The sequence below is a fragment of the Stylophora pistillata genome, chromosome 1 (assembly GCF_964205215.1).
Source record: "Stylophora pistillata chromosome 1, jaStyPist1.2, whole genome shotgun sequence".
In the NCBI taxonomy this organism is placed as follows: domain Eukaryota; kingdom Metazoa; phylum Cnidaria; class Anthozoa; order Scleractinia; family Pocilloporidae; genus Stylophora; species Stylophora pistillata.
Window position 1 is genome coordinate 51369113 of NC_142519.1, and position 23536 is coordinate 51392648.

Here is a 23536-nt window from a genome sequence, read left to right on the forward strand (position 1 = left end):
TATAGCCTCATACTTTGCCTTGTGGAATAGTTGTGAATATTCAAAAATCTGGTGAAATATGATGAAAAGTAACTAGGAACTAATGAGTGAAGACAGAGAAAAACGAGTTTAGCCTTGTGGTAATAACGTCTACTGGAAAGATTCGGCCATTGCAGCTGCTCTATTGCTTAAGATGAGCGAGAGCAATGTGTAATAATCCATGCAGATCTATTATGTAAGCGCTGTAGTTGATCTATATCTTGCTGTAGAAGGTTACTCCAGGCAATGTCACAGTAATCAAATAAGGGAAGAATTAAAGCATTATGAACAAGTGTTGCTGCCTCCTTTGCGACGAAACTTCTAATACGGCCCAGAATACTAACTCTTGATGCCACCTTTTTACACACATAGTCCACGTGAGCCTTGAACAACTCAGTATCGCCTTATTACAACAAATGGAACAGGGATTTTATCACAATAATTTTCTACAAATTTAGCTTTGCGTGTGGATAGTGAGTAGTTTGAAAGGTGGAATTACGACATGATTTCATTGAATCTTTCATTAGGAACTTTGTTTTGATTTTTTATTGATCAAGACATGGAAGGAAACATTGACTGACTCAATTGCACTGCGGCGGTGACAAGTCTCTCGTTATCATATCTTGTGCAATTTTTCTGACAGTTTTCTAACAGTTTTCAGATGATTCGAAATGTCTCAGATTCAAAACATCCCAGTTCCTGTCACCTGGAAATGACAACTGCTTGAACCTGCTCTTGTAAAAGGAAGCAACATGTTGTACAAATTGATATTGTGGCAACTGGGTTTTATGTGTAGTACTACCACTGACAAGTTGCAATTTAGATTTATACTCTCACTCTCAGTGTTTATGAAAGTTCAGCTAAAAGCTGAAAACCAGTCTAAAAAATAGCCAAAACTGCAAGACCAGAAATCCCAATGCCCCTCCTCATTGTGATCTGAACCTTTTAAATCTCTTAGTTGCTGTTGAAGTTAGGTCAGTCCTCTGAGGTTTTATAGCTGCTGAATGTTTAATGTGTTTCTAGTGGGTGTAATGGGTGCTTTAGAAAAGACTGAATGTCTAATGTGTTTCTAGTGGGTGTAATGGGTAGTTTAGAAAAGACTGCATGTCTTATGTGTTTCTAGTGGGTGTAATGGGTGCTTTAAAAAAGACTTTCTCTGTCACTTCCACTACGCTGCATGTTCAGCTTTACTCTTATCTTTGCTGGTAATTAAAATTACAACTCAGTTGTGATGTTACGTCCCTAACATTGATGATGTTTTTTAGGATAGACGACCCTCCACCTATCTTTGAAACATTCCCACGACAACAGATGGCCTTTGATTACCTCAAGACTTGTCAAGAGGTAGGTGAGCTAAAGGTTTAAAAGTTTCTTTTAATTTCTTCTCATTTCTGGGAGTTGAGACATACTTTTTAGCAAACGTAATATGATACGAAGGTGTAGTCTGATCGTCCGGGTGAGTGTAGTCCTGAGAAGGACTGTTGTCGGTGGCAGTGACTGACGTTTCGACAACCTGTGCGGAAGTCATCATCAGAGTCAAGTGAATGATTGTTGTCAGTAGAATGTTCTTATTCCAGTTCGTGTTCGTTATTATGTAAGTGCTGTAGTCGATCTATATCTTGCTGTAGAAGGTTACTCCAGGCAATGTCACAGTAATCAAATAAGGGAAGAATTAAAGCATTATGAACAAGTGTTGCTGCCTCCTTTGTGACGAAACTTCTAATACGGCCCAGAATACTAACTCTTGATGCCACCTTTTTACACACATAGTCCACATGAGCCTTGAACAACTCAGTATCGCCTTATTACAACAAATGGAAACAGGGACACACGACAACAAATGGAACAGGGACACACGAACTGGAATAAGAACATTCTACTGACAACAATCATTCACTTGACTCTGATGATGACTTCCGCACAGGTTGTCGAAACGTCAGTCACTGCCACCGACAACAGTCCTTCTCAGGACTACACTCACCCGGACGATCAGACTACACCTTCACATGTTACCCCCGGGTTCAAACCATTTACTGTAATATAATATATATATTTTTTTGTCACCTCAAAATTATCATTTTCTTAAAGCTTCCTTCAACTATTTAATTCACTGTGATTGGCAGGTCTAGGCCTAGTATCACTCAGAAAGGCAATTCTAATCCTCAAAGAAAAACATACCTGCAGTTTATGGAATCTCAATGGTTAAATAAACATCAGCTTCTCAAGATTTTAGAATAAGAATTCTCCTTTGACAAAATTAATTTGACGTAGCTGTTCCTAACACACACCAAGGCAGACAATCATTAGTGAAGGTTTACAGTTTACCTCTCATCTTAGAACATTAATTTCTTTCTGTGCCTCAACCATTCCATAATTTATTCAGCAGAGCTACTTCACCTAAATTTTTATTTGTTACGGGAAGAATGTCTTGCAATGCAAGTGAAGTAACTGGGTTTTTACCTTTTAATTAGGAATAGCAGTTTTTTGGATTTGTTTTTCTCTTTCTACAGTCACTGTACTTTTGCGTTCATTCTCACCATAAAGCAAAACTAGTTCAAGGATAGGAAGTAATGAAATACTGTAACTAATAGCACATTTTATAGTGAAATTTAATTTTTGTTACTGGATAGGATGTACATGTGTTTGCCAAAGAGAAAGACTGTGATGGAAAACGTGGCTATATTGTTGCAACTTTGCCATATTTTTGGCACAAATACACAAGGTCAGGTATCACATTTATTTTACTGCAGTTCTTAGCAATCTTCAAAAAATGCACAAATGGGTGGATCCAGGGTTTTTCCCAAGACACATTGGGACCAGTAACGAATGACCCAGCTGATGTCTGCACTGACAAAAAGAAGGGCTACTGCTTGAAACAGCCATGCTAAACTACCATTCTCAAGGTGTCAGACATACATTTTTCAATCCTGTCTCATGTTTATTCTCCAACACAAACAAACTGCTGAGTTTTCTTATACAGGTGTAAGAAAACTGCAGGTCATCTCAGAGGGATGGGGTGCACATCTCCTGCATCCCTGCCCTGGATCTCTCCCCTACAAGGCATGGTATATTTAAAACTTCTGGCAGTGCAAAAGCTTGGTGGTAAGGGTAGGTGAAGCTGACCAAAGAAGAGTTCAACTGACCTTTACACAGATCCTAACTTCAAAATGACCAAATAGCTCGAAATGAAGAAAGTTGATGCAAGTGCAAAAAAACACACACAAATGAACAGACAAACAAATACCTTATTCTTTCCTTGTCATTCCTGATATTTCTTTTTTGAACTTGGTAGGATATGTTCACCAGAGGGCAGAAATTATTATGAAGTTATACCAGAAGGTACTCTTAAATCTGTGTATGATTTAATTGTTTAATACATATTTTTAAATAGTCATTCAAAGACTTTGTGCTTTCACTCCCAAGATCTTATTGGTAAGCCTCCTAACTGTACTCTTTACAATTCTTGTGATGTTAGTTTGGAGAATTTGTAGTTGGATTGACTATTCTCATCAGTTGTCTGCTTGATATTGAATTGATGTTGTAGAGAGTATTCTGTTATGGTCACTCAGTTGGGAGTTAAGGAGTTAATTGGGAGTGAAACTGTTGAAAACTGAGACGGCAAATTATACTAGATTGGTAAAATAGTGTTGAGATGAAGGAGGTGGCCATTGTAGTTGTTGATAATAGAATAGAGGTCTGGGCCCAGTTGTTCAAAGGCTGATTAGCGCTAACCCAGGGTTAAATTTTAATCAAGATTCTTTGTTCTTTTGTTCAAAAGCCTTTCTCACCACAGATGATTTTCTCTATTCTTTGAAGGATGTTCAGTCATCAAATTGAAGACAAAAAGAATTGTACTGAAGTTTTTTTTAAAAGCTTTCAGATCTTAAATCTGATTTGATTCACACTAACCCTGGGTTATCTTAACCCAGTTTTGAACAACCCGGCCCTGATGGAGTGAATGATTGTTGTCTTTAAACTGAGGAAGTCTGGTAGCAACTATATTGTGGAGTTGGTTTGATGTCTTACACTTAAGATTCTGTCACAATATCATTGATCTTTGAATAATCATAGGGGCTGCTTGTCGACTGTATTTTGACCTGGAATTCAAAACCAAATTTAATCCACAAAAGGATGGAGCCAGTATGGTAGACATTTTCATCAAGGTGAGTAAAAGACAGTTCATTAAAGACAAGAGAATAAGTGCAGACGAATGAGAGAATATTTTCCATTGCTGAGTAAATGTGTGTGGGAGGAGGTCTGCATAATAAAGGGAAAAACTGTGTTGGAGGTCTAGAGCACCACCCAAGGCTAAAGGCCTCAGCTCATACTCAAGACTTATGGTACAGTTTTTCTCCTATCGACTGATCTACGCCAGTAAATAACTTGATATCTATTTTTTCTGCTGGCTTGCTTTTTTCTGTTATAGAGCAAATTAGATAACATAGAACAAATACTGGACTGTTGTCTCTATTGTAAAAAGCTGTACTGGAGAATTCTATGAGTTGTTTGCTCAGTGAAAACCCCCAAGCCTGATCTGTCATTCCTGGGGAGCATTAAACCATAGCTTGATCTGTCATTCCTGGGGAGCATTTAAACCCTAGCCTGATCTGTCATTCCTGAGGAACATTAAACCCTAGCCTGATCTGTCATTCCTGGGGAGCATTAAACCATAGCTTGATCTGTCATTCCTGGGGAGCATTAAACCCTAGCCTGATCTGTCATTCCTGAGGAGCATTAAACCCTAGCCTGATCTGTCATTCCTGAGGAGCATTAAACCCTAGCCTGATCTGTCATTCCTGTGGAGTATTAAACCCTAGCCTGATCTGTCATTCCTGGGGAGCATTAAACCCTAGCCTGGTCTGTCATTCCTGAGGAGCATTAAACCCTAACCTGATCTGTCATTCCTGTAGAGTATTAAACCCTAGCCTGATCTGTCATTCCTGGGGAGCATTAAACCCTAGCTTGATCTGTCATTCCTGGGGAGTATTAAACCCTAGCTTGATCTGTCATTCCTGGGGAGCATTAAACCCTAGCCTGATCTGTCATTCCTGTGGAGCATTAAACCCTAGCCTGATCTGTCATTCCTGGGGAGCATTAAACCCTAGCCTGAACTATCTGTCCTGGGGAGCATTCAACCCTAGTCTGATCTGTCATTCCTGAGGAACATTAAACCCTAGCCTGATCTGTCATTCCTGTGGAGTATTAAACCCTAGCCTGATCTGTCATTCCTGGGGAGCATTAAACCCTAGCCTGAACTATCTGTCCTGGGGAGCATTAAACCCTAGTCTGATCTGTCATTCCTGAGGAACATTAAACCCTAGCCTGATCTGTCATTCCTGTGGAGCATTAAACCCTAGCCTGATCTGTCATTCCTGGGGAGCATTAAACCCTAGCCTGAACTATCTGTCCTGGGGAGCATTAAACCCTAGTCTGATCTGTCATTCCTGAGGAACATTAAACCCTAGCCTGATCTGTCATTCCTGAGGAGCATTAAACCCTGGCCTGATCTTTCGTTCCTGAGGAGCATTAAAAGGAGGACATAGTATGGAATGAATATGAATACTTTTTTCTTCTTCAGTATTTTTGTCACCACCTGAAAAACATTTATGGTGTTGATTGTAACAGGAAATATATAATAGATTTGGATTCAAGGTTAGTGTCTAGTAATGAATGGTTCTTTCCATGCAAATGCATGATTCAGGTAAGATTAATATTTTCCTTGTAAAGTGCTATTACTATTTTCTCTGATATACTGGTGATTAAAAAATGGTAATTGATCAGCTTAGTTGCTCTCTTCAGTTCAAGTGAAAGTAGTCCTGAGGTCTAACATACTTGGGATTCCAACAATTTTAATGATAATTATCACTTTAAAAATATAGAGATACTTTATTCCAAAGCCTGGTTTGGTCTTTTCAGATGTTTCAAAGAAAGATGCTCCTCTTTCATTCAGTGCGTCATGCTGAAGTACAACCATGTTGTTCATGTATCAACAGTTTTTTCCTCTTTGTTTTAAGGTTTTGGCCTCCTTTTGTTGTTTAAATGGCTTCTCTCATTTTCCTCTTTGACTTTGGCCACTGCTGTTGTTCAGCTAAGATGATAAAGTAACATTGTCAGAGGAAATTTAGGTCACAATGACCCAACCAAACCCTGACCTTAACATGGTATCTCTTTACCTATAATTTATTCACATTGCCAAAATCGCAAGAGAACTTCATTTCTAAATAATAATTTTGATCCGTTGATCTATATAATTACTCTGTAATCCCCTGAGTCATTAACAAGTAAATTGTTGTTGATTTGTTTTCAGTACTTCCTCTAAGTTTTCGAGACATCTGATCTTCCACTTACCTGGTGCTGTATTTAAAGATAACATTCATGCTGGTAAAATGCGGTTGTTTGTGGCACAGAAAATATTTACTCTGTTATGCTACTTAAAGTAACTCAGAGTCTGCAATTCTGCAGATAATTTGAAGGATTGAGGATTGCTTGCTGTTGTCTTGTTTTGTAGTGGAACAATTTTAAGGTCTTCATTAGCCTTCACAAAATGGATTTGCTCTGACTGCCTAATTCTTCTGCTTAATTTTTGTGGCCTTAGCTATGTTTAATCCAGACATGAAGTTGTTGTGTATAATACTGTATTACTCTATTGAGACAATTTTTGATTTTGATCAAGAACTCTAATTTTCAGGAAACTTTGTCCGACACATTTGCACATTACTGGAAAGGAAGCTCAGAGTTGGTTCTGAGTTTTCTGCAAACAAAGATGTGGGTTCTGACTCTTATCAACCAACATGGCCAAAGAGTGAGGTCTTGACTGGAAATGGCTCTGTCCACACATCTGAAATTAATGCAAAAATACAAGAAGAGACACAACATGAAACCTTTACGTCAGGTGCAGTTTTGGACTGATTGTGTAGTGTTTGCAAAGTCAGTTTTATTATATTATTGATGTTTGGTTTAAAGTATGGTTTAAATTCATCACACTGAAACAGAGAATTTGCATTGTGACCATTATGGCCCCTCATTACCAGAGCTTTTCCAGGTTTCTGTAGCTAGTCCTTGGAAGGTAAAGCACTGCTGTCAAATGGCAAGTGTGTGCATTGGGATTAATTTTTGGTGGCTTGTTCACCAATTTTCTGCCCAAATTTCAAAGGAAAATATAAGAAACAACCAGTGTCTCCCAAAATAAGCTAATGGAATTTGAAGCATTTTCAGAAATTTTTAAAGGAAACAAAAGTAAGGAAAAGAGACTTTTTCAAACACAAAGATTAGTTAGGTGAGGGTTTCCTTTACATTTACTATCCTATTTTGAGGTTTACCGGACAAAAAAATTATTCATTAAATTTTGTAAAATACAGTGACTTATTGGCTTGTGTGGTTTTTTGTAATTAGTGCCGTGAAATAACTTGGCTCTGACAGCCTTAAAGTATGTCACCTGGTCATTACAATGTTGGCATAGATATTTGACTGATGTGTTGGCAGGTAGCCTTCATCACTTGGCTGAGTTTCCTGATGACCTCTTCTACCCCGAGGTGGAGAGAGTCACTGTTCTCGTCTGGAGCACATGCACAAAAAAAAATCAATTTTGTTGTGAAGCTAAATTCACAAAGTAATTGTAGCACTTTCATTTGCCTTTGTAGTTAACCTGCAAGAACTAAGAGAACTTATTGTGAAGGATGGAAAAGGTGAATTGGGGATTTTCTGTGACCAAGGTGTGTTTAATAATAAGAAAGTAAAATCAGAAGCCAATACGAGTCATATAAATGTTGCATTGATCTTGTGCAGATGAGAAAATTGTCACTTGCTGACTTCACTAGTTTTAACTTTCAGGGGTTTATACAAGAAATAGAAACTTTCGAATTTTCAAGTCAACAAAGATAGGAAAAGATTCTCATCTGGTTCTCTCTAGACAGAACACCTGTAAGGTATGTAATGAAGGAATTCTCTGTTGTGCCTTTATTATTAACACATGTCAGATGGAGAGAGTTTGACCACATTTTTCGTGTCTTGTTTGTCACGTAACAGCCTAGCTTCAAAAATGTGAAAGGAAGTTTCTCCAAAGATTCTGAGTACTTGCTATTTCTTGATTCACTAGTATCCAATGTCAGGTGAGCACACAACTTGTTTGATAAGTGTGATGACAAATCTGAGTCTTCACCCGGTGTAACCTTTTTAAAAATTTATTCAGTCTATAATTAGCGCTTCTTTCTGTTTTGTAATCCTTTCCGTTATCAAACAGTATCCAAGTGGGAGGAAAAGATGTCAAAGTATTAACATGTGGCAGCTGTGAGAAATCTTGCAAAAGATCTTCTCGATTGGATGCACGCAATTCAAGTATGTTTTGTTGTTAATTGCCTATCAAGAATATTTGTAAAGACGTAACGTTGAGTAAATACGGCCCTGTGGTAATTTTCTGGCCATGGGAAGATTTAAGACAAGTCAGGGAGAGGTTTGCCAGGGTTCTGGCTCTCAGTATTGGTGCTTAACCCCCTTGCAGACCAATCACCATCTCGCGTTGCCCAAGTCCTTATTTTCCTGCAGGCAAAGAAACCCTGGCACTGAAGCGTTTGACAAGGACTTTCTTGCTGGTCATTTAGCCCATTTTAGACTTACAGTTAAGTGACGATCAAAGGACATTTAGCCGAAAGTGATCAGACAGTTAGCCGACAATCAAACGACAGTTAGCTGAAAGTTGACGGTCTGCTAGCCCATTGTTGACCGATGTGTTAGTTGGAGCAGATTCTATACCTCTTCTGTGGTCTCTTTTTTCAGTGATGTTAAAGAAAGTTGATCACAAGAAGGAAGTTTGTCTTTACTTAAATTCTTCTCCTTGTTGCTAGGTTCACTTTCTCAGCATGGATATGAACACTCCCCTTATCCTGAAATTGACAACTTTATCTCAAGTGTTCTCACCAAGGGTGGAGTACAGGGTCAAATCAGGAGATGGGTTTATTTTCCACAAGGTACCGTCTTAGACAGAAGCTTTTACATATAAAAAATATTTACATATATTAATGATTATACGTTTACAGGTAAAAACGAACGATATAATATCCCGACGTTTCGGCGACTTCATCACGCCATTATCAAGGGTACTTGATAATGGCGTCATGAAGTCGCCGAAACGTCGGGATATATCGCTCGTTTTTACCTTTCTATGTATTACTAAATCTTTGTTAGTATGGATTATACGTTTGTCAATAAAAGAGTCATCTTTTGGAATTGAAGTCGCAATCAGTTCTACTTTTTCCATTGAATGCTCTTCCAAGCGAGTCACAGATCACTTGTTTGTGAGCCAAGCAAAAAAGTAGGTTATTACAAAGACGATTAGAGGCAAACATGCGCGATTGGTTGAACAACAATCTCGAAACTACATTTTGTCTAAACCGAGCCTTCAGAAAAGCCTCTAGGTCTCAGAGACAGTTCCTCTCTTTCATTTTTTTTTCTTTTTGTCTTTAAGTATTGACTGGTACTGTTTATTTTTAGCTTGATATGGAATGATGCTACTGGATCACTTATTTCTAAAGCATTAGAACATATAGGAACATTATATCAATATTTATGTTGTGCATACATTCAGTTCAGTCTGAGGCGTGCCTCTGGACAAGGAATGTAAGGAACAGGAGATCAGCTGTTCCTTCAAATTCGGTGAATCGGGCTGTGATGAGTGGGGAGGGAATTTCTAGAGATAAGGTCTAAACAAACAAATTTATTTTTATTCAACAGGAAAGGTAATCACTTATGATGTTATTAATAACCGTTGGTGCGAAAACATCGGAAGAGGGCACAAGAGTAACAACGTAATGTAAGCCATTAAGCCACTCTTTCAGTAATGATTAACAGGCAGATTCTGTTTCCGTGCATCTGTTTAGTAATAGATCACAGGTAACGTCAAAATGTGGTAAGAACATAGTCTTTCCACATTTAAACGTCTTCTGTGATCTATAACTGTACAGACCTTCTGCAACATGAAATCTATTTATTTTTTATTGTTAGAGAGCAAATGATGTAAATGGTGACGTCAACTATACGTCTGTCCTCTAATAGATCATAAGTAAGAACCAATCAGAATGCACGTGTTATTCAGCTTATCATATAAAGTGCATGTAATTTCTTTGCCTTACAATGTGTTTACTTCCGGTTTGGATCACGACGATTCTACTGCATGGCGTTTATGTTGTTGACATGATTTACAGTTGTCAACTTATAACCACATTTCATTCCAAGTGGTGAATGATGGAGGCTATCCAAACTTCTTTGAGAGAAAATGAGGTTAATAAACAAAATATCATCCATGAATTATAGGAAAGGTGAATCAATGATTATGGAAAATACACCAACACGCAGTTAATTTTTTTTTATATTAGGATTGTGACAGACTTGAGACTTGGTGTTTACTACCAGAAATGCCACGACCCCGACTGTAGAGGGATTGACTATCGTTCCCCTGGTATGTTCTGGCTGCCGAAAACACATCATTTTGTAGGATTTGTCGGGGAGCAGACTTAAAATCGAGAATGCGGAAGAACGATCTATCTATCTATCTATCTATCTGTCTATCTATCTATCTATCTATCTATCTAACTATCTATCTATCTATCTATCTATCTATCTATCTAACTATCTATATTCAGATCTTTACCAGCATTATTCTAGCTTTTTACAATCCTTCAACAAGGTGGCGAAGATAGTCAAGAGACGCTTACTCTTAAAATTATAAGAAAGATGTGGATTTTAGCGAAAAATTTTCCAGACTTAGCAAAAGTATGGAAATAAGGATGGAGCCTTAAAGGTCGGCACACACGAGGGGACTAGTCCTTGCGACTAGTCCGTGCAACTAGTCCGTGCGACTAGTCCCTGCGACTAGTCCCTGCGACTAGTCCCTGCGACTAGTCCGTGCGACTAGTCCCGGCGACAAGTCTTTGAAGGGTTTGCATGAGGGCACCGGTAGCAGGGACTAGTCCCTTAAGGCGTTCACACGACGGCACTCAATTGCACAAGAACATAGGAAAATTAAGAGGCAAAAGATGTTTCTTAGTCTGGGGCGTTACACGAAAACAATAAAAATTTGGTAACTTTTCACTGGAGCACTATTAAACATCAACGCAAATGAACTACACTTATTCAGTCGGATTATTCATGCTTTTACGTGTTCCGTTTTTGTTTTTGTTTTTGTTTTTTTATTTTTAACAGACACAGAGTCAAATAGGGTAAAATTTCCATCAAAACGGCTCCAAGACATCTGTATATGTTTACAAAACTAGAAATAGTTTTTTTTCTTCAGTTGTAGAAATCTATAATTCAGGGAAAATTCATAGAAACTGCAATGTTTACAAATACTGGAAGTCACACATCATACTGACCCGTGATTGGCTTATTTACCGTTTAGTCGCAGGGACTGGTTGCACAAACAGTTCACACGAAGGGACAAACATTTGTTTCATGCGACAGGTCCCAGCGACTGGTCGCACGAATTCAAACCAGTTTGAATTCGTGCGACCACAGAAATGTGTAGTTCACACGAAGGGACTTGTCGCTTGAAACTGGTCGCTGAGACTAGTCGCAGAGACTAGTCCCCTCGTGTGTGCCGGCCTTAAAAATAAACGGGAAAAAGTCTGGGGTCAATTCCTAACGACGAGAAGTGCCTAACTAAATTTCACATTCATCCATTAATTACTCAAACATTGGGAAAGCTTTATCGGTTGCGTTATTTGTGGAAGCATTGAGGGGATAAAAGACTTTTTATCATATAAACTAGTCATAGCCTACCGTCTTATTTTCAAAAAAAGCAATTTGCAAACCCTGTATCGTTTGGTTACATTCAGAAAAGCCTATACCACAGGAAATCAATCCGTTGTCAAGTTGTGAGGTAATTGAATAATCACTCTCCTGTGTAAAAAATTTCAATACGATTCATTAAGTGTAGTTTACGCTAATTAATCTCATAGCTCTTTTGTAAATTCATTTAAAAATCTTTCAAAACCGTTTATTTTCATTTTTCAGTTTGACGAGTTTTCAACTAATGATTTTGATGACCAAGAGCTTTGTAAGTTGTTATCTGAATGCGAGCAGAGGCTAAATGATTCCAGGAATGATGAAATGGAAGAGATGCTTAATACAAACGAGAACAACTGGAACGAAGATTGTGTCCCAAGAAATAAACAAGATGTAATGCAATTTGACAATAGTGGTTGTGTTACGCAACCTAAAGTTGGTGATTGTGACTTCGGTAATGACTTGGACGATGCATTACTGCTTGAGCTTCAGATTCCACACCACAGTTGGGATAGCGAGGGTGCTGTCTCGCATACAAGAAGCCTTAGGGATCACAACAAGCATTCGTGACAATCTTGTCAGGATAATGGGAATTACACAAACCAAATATGGAAGTTATGAGACGTGGGAAGCAACAAAACCAAATTAAATAAAACGGCTGGAATGGGCCTCTCACCAAATTGTGCGATTTGTCAGGATGAAACACAAGCAAGAAGGAATTGAAAATAGATGTGTGGTAGGGTATTACCGGAGAATTATTGCGCGTATGATGCAAGGGAAACATTTTTATCAAATGAGGAAGTTTCTAAGTGGTTAGATGAAGAGTCTCTTGGTGATTTAGAGTTGTCCATGGCTGCAGAGGTGGCCGAAATTGTGCCTTAACTCAAATGTATCCGATCAGTTTAGCACACCAGTTTTTTTTTTTTTTTTTTTTTTTTTTGATAACTCTCTTTCTCAGGAAAAACTTTTGAGATGGTGTTTGTTATTTTTAAGCCGAACTTGATGTTGTCCTGCAGAGCCCTGATTTTAAAGTTAGTTTGGAGAGGTGTTTTCTAAGTCCAAAACCGAGTGATAAACGATGTAGCACTGAGATATCTCAGTTCTCAAATGTGATAAGCTGGTTTTAAAGAAAAAGCTTATAAATAGAGAAGCTTTTAAAAGAAGCTATGAGAAACTAAGTAAAGAACCAAAATAAGAAACATAAGTAAAGAACCTAAATAAAGAAGCTTGAAAACCACTCGCGGTCGGCTCGTGATTTATAAGCTTTCCTCGTCTTTTTTCAACATCCCCAATTACTTTATCATGTTATAGAGCCCGGAAAAAACGTTTTTTATTGCTTTTAATGACATAACTAGTTGTTACCTATCAAATGCAGGCCCTATGGTAGAGCGTCCGCTCAGAATCTGAATTGACTAATCAGAGGATGCGTACTGTGTTCACTTGTTATAAAACCTCATAGAATAGATGGCCTAATCAAGGTGTTCAGTTAGTAAAACCAAACGGAATATTAAACTGTGCGATAGTAGCAAAGGAGTAATTAAACGAGGGAGAATTGGGTTGCCGTCGCTGATCGTGCCTTTTACAATTTGCAATTTGGTCTCAAATCATACGTGATATCAAAATAAAGCACTGACTGACAACCTAACTGAGTGATCTAACAAAGCTTTTATTTGCCTGTATTCATTATGTTTGGACGTAAGGCAAGAAAACTGGGTCTAGTTCATAAACTCGGCTCACTTGTTGAGCATAATCTAGAAGAACAGACAAAATCTATATCCATGGCAACAACATACCTCAAAATGATCAATCCAATTTTCTAAGTTTGTTGGTTTTACTGTATGGTCACTATTGATGTAGTTTTCTAAATTACTGTAAAAGCCTTGAGAAGCCTTTTTTGGTTAAAATGTCGTTGAGGTCTTTTTTCTTTGTCAAACTCTAAGGAGCTGGTGACTCGCCGGTGCAATGTAAAACTGGCTTTTGTTTTATAAAAATGCAGAACTAGCTGAAGGCACAATTGCTGACGTTATAGCACAGGTGTTTGAGGATGTCGTCCATAGTGACTTGAAATGAATGGAAAAGTCATTCATGAGAATGTTCATTAGAAGATAATGATCTGGAAAGCTGCATACAGCCTGCTTTCTGTATATGACTTCATTGCTGTTTTAAGGCACTCTATCGGAATCGAAGTGAGGGAGCAGCGAAAATATATTTGAGGTATTTATTTTGTTTGATATTTAAAACGTTGTACAAAGATAGATAAGATTAAATGACAGTGAATTATGACACAACATGAACCGAGTGAAGGATGGATCATTTCAGTTCCACGGGTAAAAAACTTATTTTTTGCATCCATGGAATTCAAACATGGCAGTTATTTACTACTACCTCTCCATTTTTTTTCAATTGAAGGGCTGAGAGATACTTAGGCCTGTAATCAAAATCTTCGCCTAATCCTCAAAAAAGGAAAACGAGAAATTTTAAAACTGATTAACGATGTTTCCCATACTACTTTTTAATGGCTATTTCGACTTTTTTCGCAGGGACAAAAACTAACAATAACAATATGTTCACATTTTTTATACAGAGAATTGTTTACCGCGACACGTTCTTTCTGGCGCTCACGCAATAACAGAAATACGAAGAAGAAAACAAAAGCCCTTAAAAATTACATCACTGGAGAAAATGTAATGGCAAGGTGGGGAAGAAATTACTGTTTACAAGAATTTCTTTACAGCCCTTCATTTCTGGCTTAAGGGCTATTTCATAGTATTGTGATAATTTAAATTGTTCTTATATTCAGTTGTCACATGTGTCAAGATACGGTTCAGAAAAGTTCCTGTTGAAGCTGTGTCTTAAAAAAAATGATAGTATTCTACACGATAATTATGTTACAACGGCATCTTACGGTTTTTAACTTCGATGTGAGGAAATTAAAACAGCCTCAGCATCTGAGATATACAGTGTATAATGATGTTCCGCAAACATACAGTGCGCTTAACCTGGGGAAATATGCTTTGTCCCATCTTTTTACTTTACTTGAATATGTTCTTTAAATCCTAATTAATATTCCAACTTCCCCTCAGCCCATCAGCTGAAAACAGGAAGATGGTGTTTAGCAGAACCTTGTGGGCTTTCATTATTGTTTTCTGTAAGCACTGTTGTATTTATCTAAGAAAGTATCATGATGGAATGCGATATTTGAACCTTTTCCAAGGATTGGAAATAGTTAATTTAGACTTAAGAGCGAATGTTTGGATTGACGGAGTGAAAATCGAAAACTGTGGCACATTATCGAAAAATTGAAAACCTTCGTATTTTGCCCAGGGATACCTTATAGTCGACTTCGAAACGGGGTAAGGTTTTTTTCCCCAGACTTGCTTCTTTATCCTAGAAAATTCACGAAAACTGAAACGAGCGTCGGTGACCGTAGAATGGCGGAAATCAGTGCCTCCAGTAGAAGCAATTGAACATTGCTGATGAAAAGCGCAAAAGAAAGCAAGCTCGTATCAATTCGACAAATTTGTATTGGAGGGATTGAGGCATGGCTTAAGTCTAAAACGGGACCTTTTCATTCAATTTTGAGCTCACGGAACGCTTTTAAAAATCACCAATATTTCTAAATCCAAATATCGCGTTTCGTAGCAAATTTTCAATTATCATTTTCCCCATGCGGTATAACTCAGATTCGGTTCAGGTTAAGCTCATGATAAGTGGAAATGGTGTTTTTTTCGAGGATATAAAAATTAATTTGGAGCTTTTCATTTCCGCGCGAAAAAACCAAGCTGAACTTTGTGAAAATCGCAACATCGTCATTTACGTCACGACATAATTTAATTAGGCATCCCGTGGTCAAATCCGAAATTCCAAGCACATTTTAGAGGTAAGTATGAAAAGCCATAATAGACAAAAGTGGTCGCGAAACTCTTCTCCGAGTCGAGAATTTTTCCTCGAGTCGAGAATTTTTTTTCCGAGTGGAGAATTTTCTCTTCGAGTCGAGAATTTTCTCTTCGAGACGAGGACTTTTTTCTTCGACTCGAGAATTTTTCCTGACTCGAGAATTTTTTCTTGGATTCGAGATTATTTTTTTTCCCCGAGTCGAGAATACCCAACATGCCTTGGCGTCATTTGGCGCCAAAATGATCCTAACTGACATATAATCTCACGAAATGGCGGCTGGAGAATCAAGCTCTCGACCCTATTCACAAATGGCGGCTGTTTTATTTGTCTTTTGTTGTTGCGCAAGTTACCCTACCAAGCCTGGTTTGCATATCCTAAAATGACAAGAATTCTTGCTATAATGTGAGGCTTGGAAGGCTAATTTGCACAATAACAAAAGAAAAATCAAACATCTGCCATTTATGAATAAGGTATGCAGTGAAGCAGATCGCTGTCAAATACACAATGAAAGAAAGTTCAGAGTGTATTTATTGAATTTGTTTGAGTTCCCTTGGAAAGCCCAACTTTTAAACTGTCGTCCATCCTCGTTGTCTTTTTCTCTCTGAAAAGTTCCCTTTTGGTGTCTCTGCTCAAGACCTAACTATCAAGCTTGATCAGGCTTGCCCCCTGGGTTGTTAGCAGACTGCAACTCAATCTATCTTGTGACCACTAAGGTATAACCCATCCATGGGGATTATGATAATATATCAGAGTAATAACAGTAAACACCGAAGGGGAAAACTCTGCTGTCCATCATTCATTTTTAATGACTTAACCGCAGCCGGGCAATGAGCAAAAATTAAACTTTTCATGCATTTGTAACTAATATGTAACTGGAAACCAAGAGAGTACTCAAATCCTACATGTAGATAACTTCAAATATCTAGGAGAGATTTCAATTAATCCTCTTGGCCGTTCATTTTTGGCTGGAATTATTAGAATCACTGCTAGCGATGACACAAAGAATGAGTCTTTATTGTTTAGTCTAAGGCTTATTGGTGTTGAACACTGGGGGCTGGTTCCATACAGTGTACCTACAGTGTACCTGTTACAATATTGAAAACTATTAGGGACTATATATCCAAGCCTCTTGCATTTTTAGTCAATGATTCCTTTGTTAGTGGTAATTTTCCTGAGATATTAAAATTAGCAAGGATTACTCCTGTTTTTAAGAAGGGCTCAAGATTTGACATAGACAATTATAGACCAATTTCTGTTCTTTCTAACCTTAGCAAATTATTTGAAAAAGCTATGTACCATCGCCTCTACAGTTATTTGGAAAAATTAAAACTACTTTATCCACTTCAGTTTGGTCTCAGAGAAAAATGTTGGACTACCCATGCTCTTATTTCTATCACTCAATCTATTTGGCAGTCCATTGATAATAATGTATTTGGTTGTGGTATATTTATAGACCTGAAAAAGTATTTGATACTGTTAATCATACAATCCTATTAACTAAACTTAACCACTATGGAATGAGAGGTGTTCTGTTTTATTGGTTTAAATCTTACTTATTCCAAAGAGAACAATTTGTAAATGTTAATGGTCACAACTCACATTCATTACATGTGACTTGTGGTGTCCCACAAGGATCTATTTTAGGACCCCTTTTATTCTTATTATATGTAAATGATTTTCCCAATACTTCTAGCTTACTAACATTTCATCTATTTGCTGATGATACTAACATTTATTTTCTAGCAGAAACCTTCGTCACCTTGAAACAACCCTAAATCATGAACTTCAATCTGTTGCTGAATGGATGAAATGTAATCAATTAACACTTGGTATTTCTAAAACTAACTTTATTCTTTTTCATTTCAGTAAACTTAAACCTAATCAGTCATCAAGAATCAAAATTGATGATGTACTTGTTAAACAAGTTGACTCCACTAAGTACCTTGGCATAACATTTGATTCTAACTTATATGTTGTCACCTAAAAGCCCTATTTCGATTACAAACCATTCTTTTGAAAAAAGATAAATAAACTTAAGACGAATAAGTCAGTTGGACCTGATGACATCTAGCCTAAACTTCTCAAATTGGCAGGAAAGGCTATTTTACCAGCATTGGTCAACCTTTATAATTACAGCATTGAACAAATAATTGTCTTTTCCTTATGGAAGACTGCCCCATTAACCCCGCTTTTCAAAAAGGATGATGAAACAGACTGCGGAAATTATCGACCTGTCTCCCTTTTAAGCGTACCAAGCAAGATCCTGGAAGCAGAAATAAAAGATAGACTGGTGCAGCACGTTTCTGTCGACAATCATTTAATCACAGAGAAGCAATGGGCCTACTGACGCGGCTACTTGACTGAGCTCTTCCTAGTACATCTGACAGAAATATGGAGGAGAGCGTTAGACTCTGGTAATGTTGTCGCCGTAGCCTTTGTGGACTTCAGAAAAGCGTTCGACAGCGTGTCACACGAAATCTTGCTGAAGAAGCTGAAATCTAATTTCGGTATCACGGGAGTGTTGCTATATTGGATTAGGGACTACTTGAGGGGAAGAATGCAGTTCACTGTGATTAATGGAGTCAAATCGGACATGTTACCAGTAACAAATGGTATACCACAGGGATCTGTTTTAAGCCCTATTTTGTTCTCTAATGGTCTGCCCGCCGCCATTACCACAGGATCCCTGTTCATGTACGCGGACGATGCGTCAATTTTCAGCATCGGAGAGTCTGCAGACACAGCGGTTGCTACCTTGTACTGTGCTCTGCAAGAGGTCTACAGGGGGTGCCTAGAGAATCGCTTAACACCTCGCCCGTTTAAGAGCGAAGTCATGTTAATTAGTACACCAACCATTATAAGACCGCTACCTCCAATATTTTTGGGTACATCTGTTTTAGGCTATGTCAAAAAATCGAGTCTTCTTGGAATGATTGTAGATGACAAGCTTACCTGGATACCGCATATGCTAGAACTAAAGAAAAACTTTGCGAACAAAATAGACTTATTGAAGCGCTCAAGGTTCTTGCCCAAAAGTGTCCTTTTAAACTTTTATTTTAGTGTAATATTACTGTAGCGAAAGCCGAAACCGTGTACCTCCCTGTTAGAACGAAATGTGTTACTTTCGTTACCAACCCCCTCGGGGTGGTTGTTGTTGTGGTGTGTTTGCAATAAAAACAACATGGCCGCTTGTTGTTTTCGATCAGTACGTTAGAAATTAAGTGCCTGCGGACCCGAAAATGGACTTATCACATTGGCGGCAGCGGTGGTCCACTCCTAACAGGTCAGAGAGTCCTTTCAAAACGGATTTGGAGGCGCTTAGACCGTTTTATGTACGATCGGAGGTCGGGGATAGCACACTTCCAGCGACCGAAACACCACGTGCTTGGACTTCAAAGTCTCCAGAGGTCGGGGATAGCACACTTCCAGCGACCGAAACACCACGTGCGTCGACTGCAAATCCATTCCGACGTAACGATGCTGACTTGTTAACCCTCGCAAAGTCATCAGAGGTCGGAGATAGCACACTACTTCCAGCGACCGAAACATCACGTGCTTCGATTGCAAATCCATTCCGGCGTAACGACGATGACTTGTTAACCCTCGCAAAGTCATCAGAGGTCGGAGATAGCACACTACTTCCAGCGACCGAAACGTCACGTGCTTCGATTGCAAATCCATTCCGGCGTAACGATGATGACTTGTTAACCCTCGCAAAGTCACAAGGGTTGACGGTGGTCCGTCAAACAAGGAAACCTGTTAAACTACCGGAAGATTTCGATGGAAAACAACCCCTGAAAGAATATCTGATGCATTTTGAGCGCTGCTCGATCGTCAATGGATGGACCGAGGAAGAAAAGGCGATGTTTCTGGCCGCCAGTCTTCGTGGTGACAGTAGGAAATTATTAAGTGGACTCACGGATTCAGATTGTCAACAATACGACAAAATTGTGGAGAGATTGCAGCTACGATTTGGCGTGGAGAAACAAGCCGAGTTACATCAGGCCAGGCTGTTAAATCGTCGACAATTCGAAGGTGAGAGTTTACAAGAGTTAGCTACAGATATTCGTTCAATGGTAGATCTAGCATACCAGGATTTGGGTACTTCCGTACAGGAACGTTTTTCTGTCCAACATTTTATTGATGCTTTGAGTGATAAGGATGATAGGCTGTATATTAGACGGGAAAAACCGGGAACTCTCGACCAAGCCCTTTCCCTAGCTAGAGAGTTGGAATCCCTCCGACTTCTAGACAACAATAATTCTTTCAGACGGGCGGGTAGTAAAGTCAGAGCCATGGAAACAGAACGAACACAATTGCAAACAAAGGTGGATGGGCTTAGGCTTCAGATAGACCAGCAACAACAGCAATTAGAAGCTCAGCAAAGCATCATCACGCAATTGAATGAATTTCTTGCAAACCAACTACAGCCACAGGGAAACCAAACCAGGGGATGGGATTGCTGGCATTGTGGAAAGAGGGGACACATGAGAAAAGAATGCCCTAAACGAAGGGGACGACCGGCAACTGACCATTACTCGGGAAACGGGAACAGGGTATCCTCGAGGGCCCAGTAGGATACCTGGACAGTCATGGGCCTCAAAGTTCTAACACTGCAGTTAACAATCTTAAAGAGGGTGGGAATGTGACAGTAGTACCTAATCGGAGATCTCGCCCCTGTGGACTTTATGTCATTGGGTTCATAGGACAGTGTAAAGCTGTTTGGCTGGTAGATACGGGTGCCGTGAGAAATGTTTTATCCTATGAGTGCTACAAGAGGTTACCTGAGGATGCTAAATTCCCCTTACGTGAAGATGGCTCACAAGTGTTTGTGGCAGACGGGGGCAGAACCAATACGTATGGCACAGGGGAGATTACTATAAGGATAGGAACTCAAGATGTAAGCTTACGTGTACTGGTAGCCGACATTGAGGACTCTGCCATATTAGGCATGGAATTCTTGTCTGATGTAGATGCAAAGATTGACCTAGTTCAGCAACAACTTCTTATCAATGGAGAGGAAATTGACTGTTGTAGTGAGAGTTTCCAGCAACTCAGTCTCAGATGTGTAACTCGCCGTGTTGTAGTGATAGAACCACATTGTGAAGCAGTAATTCCAGTTCATCTTATCCACCGACAGTCCAAAGCTGAAAATGCTAATCAAGGATTGCGAATCCTAGAGCCCTGTGGCAACCGTCTACAAGACAAAGGCCTGTATATTGGAAGGACTCTGGTTTCTGCAGGAGATAACGGCCTTGTACCAGTGCGAATTCTTAACTCTGCTGACAAAACGCAAACCATCGGTGCTCAGACTGTGGTAGCTGTGGCCAAACCAGTTTCCAACGTGGCAGAGCTGGAGTTTCCTGAAATTAACTCTCAGGGCTCCACAAGTGGAATTGACCAAAGCCAGAGGAGGGCGGAGGAAAGTGGAGACTTGTTACCAGATCCACTCAGAGAACTTTGGCGGCGCAGTTCAGAACAGTTGACCGAAGAAGAAAGCCAGGCAGTTGCTGGACTCTAACACCGGCATAAAGACGTATTCTCCTTATCAGAACAAGAGCTTGGCAGAACCAACCTAGTGACACACAATATCAACACAGGCGATGCAAGACCAATCAAACAGCATCCTCGCCGCACATCACCATCGAAACATGCGGAAATTGAGAGGCAGGTGGAGGACTTGTTACAACGTGGAATTGTGAAGAAATCCAACAGTCCGTGGTCATCTCCTGTGGTGTTAGTTACCAAGAAGGATGGCTCGCAAAGGTTCTGTGTAGATTACAGACAGGTCAACGCAGTAACAGTCAAAGATGCTTACCCGTTGCCAAGGATTGATGACTCTCTGTGTTCTCTTTCCGGTGCAAAATGGTTCTCCACCTTGGATCTGGCATCGGGGTATTGGCAAGTCCCTATGGACCCAGCTAGCAGTGGTAAAGCAGCCTTCGTAACCATTTCTGGTCTCTACGAGTGGAATGTTATGCCTTTCGGTCTCACTTCATCACCAAGTACCTTTGAAAGATTAATGGAACTGATCTTAGCAGGGCTAAGGTTTGAGACCTGCCTTATCTACCTTGATGATACAATTGTGTATGGGAGAACTTTTCAAGAGGAACTGGAGCGTTTAGAGGAAGTGTTCGTTCGCTTTGCATCAGCTGGACTTAAGTTGAAACCAAGCAAATGTCTGCTGTTCCAGAAACGCGTCGCATATCTTGGCCATATTGTATCTGAGAAGGGCATCGAGACTGACCCTGCGAAGGTTAAACGAGTTCATGAGTGGCCAGTACCTGAGAATGCAACTGAAGTAAAGAGCTTTCTAGGACTTGCCAGTTACTATCGACGTTTTGTTCCAAATTTTGCCCTGGTAGCCAGGCCTCTTCACAAACTGACTGAAGTAAATGTTGACTTTACTTGGACATCCGAGTGCCAGGTGTCGTTTGATACCTTGAAGACCTTGTTGGCCACAGCTCCTGTCTTGTCATACCCAGATTTCACTGCGGAGTTCACACTTGACACTGATGCCAGCAACCATGGTATTGGAGCCGTCTTGAGTCAGTTAAAGAATGGGGTGGAGCATCCAATTGCTTATGCGAGCAGAACGTTGACCAAGGCCGAGAGAAACTACTGCGTTACGCGGAAAGAGCTGCTTGCTGTTGTGGAGTTTGTGAAGCAGTTTCGTCACTATTTGCAGGGGCCGAAGTTTCGCATAAGGACTGACCACGCCCCCCTTCGCTCAGTGCTTAAAGTCAAGGAACCAGAGGGACAGTTGGCAAGATGGATAGAGTTCCTCAGTGTGTTTACATATGAGATTGAGTATCGAGAAGGCCAACGACATCAAAATGCTGACGCCATGTCACGAAGACCTTGTAACGATGGTTGCAAATGGTGTAAGGAGTGGAAGAAGGTTGAGCAAGTGGTTAGTGTTGCCGTTCAGACTGATGTTTCCCAGGGTAGGAGTGACGAGTTTGTAAAGGAGCAAACGGAAATTCTTCACGATAAGCGAGGTGGAGCAGAATTGTCGTCAGCTACTACTGAACGTTGCTTTACCAATGATCAGCCTGAAACTTGGTGCAAAACGATCAAACTGGAACCAACGTGGACTCGAGAGTACCTTCATGAGCAACAAGCAGCAGATCCTAGCCTAAAGGTGATATTACAGTGCAAAGGTGTAAGTGCAGTCCGACCGAAGTGGGAAGATGTCTCTCCATATGACCGCACAGTGAAGGCACTTTGGGCCCAGTGGGACCAACTGGAAATCCGAGATCAAGTACTATGCCGGAGGTGGGAAGAGGGAAGTGGTACTAGAATACAGTACCAGATTGTACTTCCAAGCAACCTGCAAGAAACGGCGCTCAGAGCTCATCACAACCATACAACTGCAAGTCACCGGGGTGTCAACAAGACACTGGGAGCGCTTAGAGCTCGGTACTACTGGCCAGGCCTAACTTCACAAGTCAAGAGATGGATCAAAGTTTGTCATGAGTGTGGTGCCAAGAAGAGCTGGGGACGGAAGCGACGTTCGCCTCTGAAGCAATACGTGGTTGGTGCTCCGATGGAACGTCTTGCGATGGACATACTTGGACCACTACCTCAGACACCTCGTGGTAATAAATTTGTTCTTGTTGTAACCGACTACTTTACAAAGTGGACTGAAAGCTATCCTATCCCGAATCAAGAAGCTGTTACAGTAGCTGAAAAGTTGGTGGGTGAGTTCGTGTGTCGTTTTGGAGTCCCTCGAGAGTTACATAGTGATCAGGGAACAAACTTTGAGTCCAAAGTCATGGCTGAAGTGTGTAAGCTCTTGGATATCGAGAAAACTAGAACCACCCCATTGCATCCACAGTCAGAC

General features: G+C 39.9%; 1 protein-coding gene and 1 pseudogene across 2 annotated transcripts in view; both read left to right on the plus strand.

The window, feature by feature from the left end:
* Positions 1-13023, plus strand: part of LOC148742991 (DNA-directed primase/polymerase protein-like) — a 14857-nt pseudogene extending 1834 nt beyond the window's left edge. The window contains exons 3-18 of the transcript XR_016002107.1: positions 1284-1362; positions 2649-2740; positions 3311-3357; positions 4090-4181; positions 5597-5670; positions 6326-6399; positions 6707-6910; positions 7659-7730; positions 7849-7943; positions 8044-8126; positions 8258-8352; positions 8859-8981; positions 9745-9823; positions 10386-10468; positions 11844-11887; positions 12022-13023. The product of XR_016002107.1 is annotated as a DNA-directed primase/polymerase protein-like (transcript). The remainder of the gene's footprint in view (positions 1-1283; positions 1363-2648; positions 2741-3310; positions 3358-4089; positions 4182-5596; positions 5671-6325; positions 6400-6706; positions 6911-7658; positions 7731-7848; positions 7944-8043; positions 8127-8257; positions 8353-8858; positions 8982-9744; positions 9824-10385; positions 10469-11843; positions 11888-12021) is intronic.
* Positions 13024-18247: 5224 nt separating this feature from the next.
* LOC111347109 (uncharacterized) lies at positions 18248-18766 on the plus strand. Its single transcript, XM_022954368.1, has one exon. The coding sequence runs from the start codon at positions 18248-18250 to the stop codon at positions 18764-18766; it is 519 nt and encodes a 172-aa protein (XP_022810103.1).
* The last annotated feature ends 4770 nt before the right edge of the window (positions 18767-23536 follow it).

Excerpts from the sequence above, each read along its gene's own strand:
- LOC111347109 (XM_022954368.1), top strand. The coding sequence starts at position 18,248 with ATGCAGTTCACTGTGATTAATGGAGTCAAATCGGACATGTTACCAGTA.